This window comes from Antrostomus carolinensis, unplaced genomic scaffold (genome assembly GCF_000700745.2).
Source record: "Antrostomus carolinensis isolate BGI_N321 unplaced genomic scaffold, ASM70074v2 scaffold36960, whole genome shotgun sequence".
Taxonomy (NCBI): domain Eukaryota; kingdom Metazoa; phylum Chordata; class Aves; order Caprimulgiformes; family Caprimulgidae; genus Antrostomus; species Antrostomus carolinensis.
Genome location: NW_010287038.1, coordinates 3,210 through 6,342, shown reverse-complemented (window position 1 = coordinate 6,342; position 3,133 = coordinate 3,210). Strand labels below are relative to the sequence as shown.

The 3,133-nt window shown below is 59.6% G+C and overlaps 1 protein-coding gene across 1 annotated transcript in view; it reads left to right on the top strand.

Annotated features, from left to right (window-relative positions):
- Window positions 1–6: 6 nt before the first annotated feature.
- Window positions 7–3,133, top strand: part of INPP5J (inositol polyphosphate-5-phosphatase J) — a gene marked incomplete at its 5' end in the record, with an annotated part of 3,976 nt that continues 849 nt past the window's right edge. The window contains 7 exon segments of the mRNA XM_029087502.1: window positions 7–84; window positions 155–330; window positions 917–1,028; window positions 1,392–1,501; window positions 1,861–2,050; window positions 2,304–2,463; window positions 2,834–2,973. Of these exon segments, the coding sequence (XP_028943335.1) occupies window positions 7–84; window positions 155–330; window positions 917–1,028; window positions 1,392–1,501; window positions 1,861–2,050; window positions 2,304–2,463; window positions 2,834–2,973 (966 nt within the window).

Below are 3,133 nucleotides of genomic sequence, written 5' to 3'. Positions count from 1 at the left end.
CTGGTATTTGCCAAGTACTACCACCTCCCCTTCCTGCAGGACATCCAGACAGACTGCACAAGGACGGGGCTGGGAGGCTACTGGGTGAGTGTGGCCCTGGGGGAGGTGGCGACGGGCTGGCTTCCCGAGGAGTCACAGCATCCTCTCGGTGCAGGGCAACAAGGGTGGGGTGAGTGTTCGTCTCTCCATCTTCGGCCACATGGTCTGCTTCCTGAACTGCCACCTGCCAGCACACTTGGAGAAGGCGGAGCAGCGCAAGGAGGACTTTGCCACCATACTGCACATGCAGCAGTTTGAGGGGCATGCAGCCAGCGGCATCCTGGACCATGAGTGCGTACCTCACCACTTTGATCTCCAATCTGGGTAAGGGCTCTAGTGCCAGCCCCTGTCCTTGACCACCTCCAGATAGAATCTGGGATTTGTCCCCTGAATCCCAGCACAACTTGGAGATGAGGTCTTGCCTGCAGGGCTGCAAAATTGTCCTGTGGGGACACAGCACAGTGGTCTTGGTGTGTAAGAGGGGTCCTTTGTCTCCCCTGGGACACATCCAGGCCTGGTGCAGCTCCTGCCATACTGGCACTGTTGAGGTTTGGGACTGGTGAGGTGGAGGGCACAGTGTCCTGGCTCTGTGGTCTGACTCTGGTAGGTACCTCACGGTGGAAATTTCCAGCCTCAATTTCTGCCCAGGGAAGTCAGGTCTGTTTGGTTAATGGTGCTTGATCCCACCTGAGGGATCCTGGCAGTGCTGGCAGCTGGCCGAGCTGTCGGCTGGGTGCTGACCTGCACTGGAGCTCCCAAGAGTGCCTGTGCTGCAGGCTGAGGCTGCCCACAGGCTGAGGATGCTTTCCCCCTGCTCTGCTGCCCAGCTCCAGTAGTCTTCGCCCTTCCAGCCTGTCACCCTCCCTCCCACTCACAGCCTTGTGTTCTGGTTTGGGGACCTCAACTTCCGCATCGAGAGCCTTGACATTCGCTTTGTGAAGTACGCCATCGACAGCAACATCCTGAGCCAGCTCTGGGAGAAGGACCAGGTGAGAGGGAGAGGCATGCTGCTGGGCCCCCAGTGGCATTTGACTCTTGCCCATGCAGCTGTGGCACAGGGCACATCCCCTTGCTGCCCATGGGGCACAAAGGGCCCTGGCTCTGTGAGAAAGTGGCAGCACAGTCTCAGATGGTCTTTATGGGAGCTGGGCACATGCTTCTTTTATCAGTGTGCTAGGAAAAGTGACGGGCATTGGGTCTATAGACTTGCTGCTTGCATGTCACGGACAAACCCTGAGAGCTGTGTGGGGCTGGCAGGGATGACTGTGCTGGGGTGGAGAGGTCTCGGGGGCTTGCAGAGGGGTCTGGCCATGGGGGCCAGTGTGCTTCCCGACCTGCTCTCTTTCCCACAGCTGAACATTGCCAAGAGCACCTGGCCTGTCCTCAGTGGCTTTCAGGAGGGACCCCTGAACTTCCCACCCACCTTCAAGTTTGATGTGGGCACCAACAAGTATGACAGCAGGTAGGAGAGGAGAGCTTAAGCATGTGCTGGGTCTGGAGCAGGTGGCATGGCTGAGGGATGCAGGACTGGCGGGGCTCAGTGCCAGGATGGGTACTGGTGCCGGCAGGGCAGGGGCTGATGCTGGTGTGGATGGACAGGGGGAGACATGCTGGGGTAGGCATGGGCTGGACTGGGCACTGCAGGCTGGGACACATCTGTTGTGCTGGTGCCAGTGCAGGTCTGTCCCTGCAGCTGCACCAAGCTGTGTGCCGAGACGAGCTGCATCCCCTGCCCGTGTGTGCCGTATTGGCAGGGGAGGCAGTTTGGGGTGGAGCCCACTGCCCCCTGCCAGGCAAGAGATGCCCCTCTGTGCCCTGCAGTGCCAAGAAGCGAAAACCTGCCTGGACTGACCGTATCCTCTGGAAGATCAAATCTCCCAGTGTTGGGCTTGGTGCAGGCGGGCGCCAGCCTAGCCGGGGCATCCTGTCGGTGAGCCAGCTCTGCTACTGCAGCCACATGGAGTACATGGTCAGCGACCACAAGCCTGTAGCTGCCATCTTTGCAGTGCAGGTGAGCACCCTCCAGGGCCACTGGGCACACAGGCAGGAGCTACAGGGGTGAGATGCCCAGCTAGTGTGTGCAGTGTATGATGGGGTGTGTGGGGCTTATTTTATTTTTGTTTGGCAAGCTCAGCTGTCTTGCCACCATGGCTGGGGGCTGCTTTTGGTGTCTGTGTGAGGGCCCAGCCCTGGATGGGTGCCCTGGGCAGCAGGGGCAGCTCTCTTTTGCATGCCCTTGCTCACCATGTATGTGTCTCTGACAGTTTGCTTCCAGGACAGAGAAGGCCCAGGTTGAGATTTATGTGGCTGATGAATGGAGCAGACCTGAGCAAGCCATTGTCAGGTACAAGATGGCTGCTGGCTTCCACCGGAGCTCCTGGGACTGGATAGGACTCTACCGGGTAGGGGCTTGCTGGCTGCCTGGTGGGGAGCAGTGCACAGCACTATGGGGTCCCTTCTCAACTACCCCCCAACAGCGGACACAGGTGCATGCATGACCCTTGTGCTTTCTCTTCCCCTGGGAGGCTGTGGCAGTTAGCAGAGAGATTTGGCCCTGCTTCCTGTGGCTCAGATCCAGCAGTTCCCTCTTCCTCCTGCTCTGTGGGCCTCACAGGGTCCAAAGCCTGGCACTCCTGAGGGGCTGGCGTGGGGGTACAAGGCAGCTCTTGGTGCCCCTGTGCAAGGAGAGGGGGCTGAGCAAGAGGAGAGCTAAGACTGGGTGTGGGTGATGGTGCTGAGCTGGGCTGATGTTCCCCACTCCCCTGTGTTTTCCCATGTCCATGCACACCGGTAGGCTTTCGACATCCTAAAGACTATGTGTCCTATGTCTGGGCCAGGAGTGATGATGGTGAACGCTGCCTTGAGAAGCAGCTGGGTGCACAGGTGAGCTGGGGCCAGCCCTGCTGCCTTGCTGGGCATACGTGCCCCATTTTGGGGAGGGACAGTGGCCCCTTTGTGCCCCTGATGAGGCAGGAGGGCACCTCCATGTTGCTTTGTGCTGGTGTTGGGGATTTCTGCTCTCAGTGGGGGCTGGAGGTGGGAAGGGGCACCCCTGTGCCGAGCCCTGGTGCCCATCAGCTGTCTCTGGGCTGCA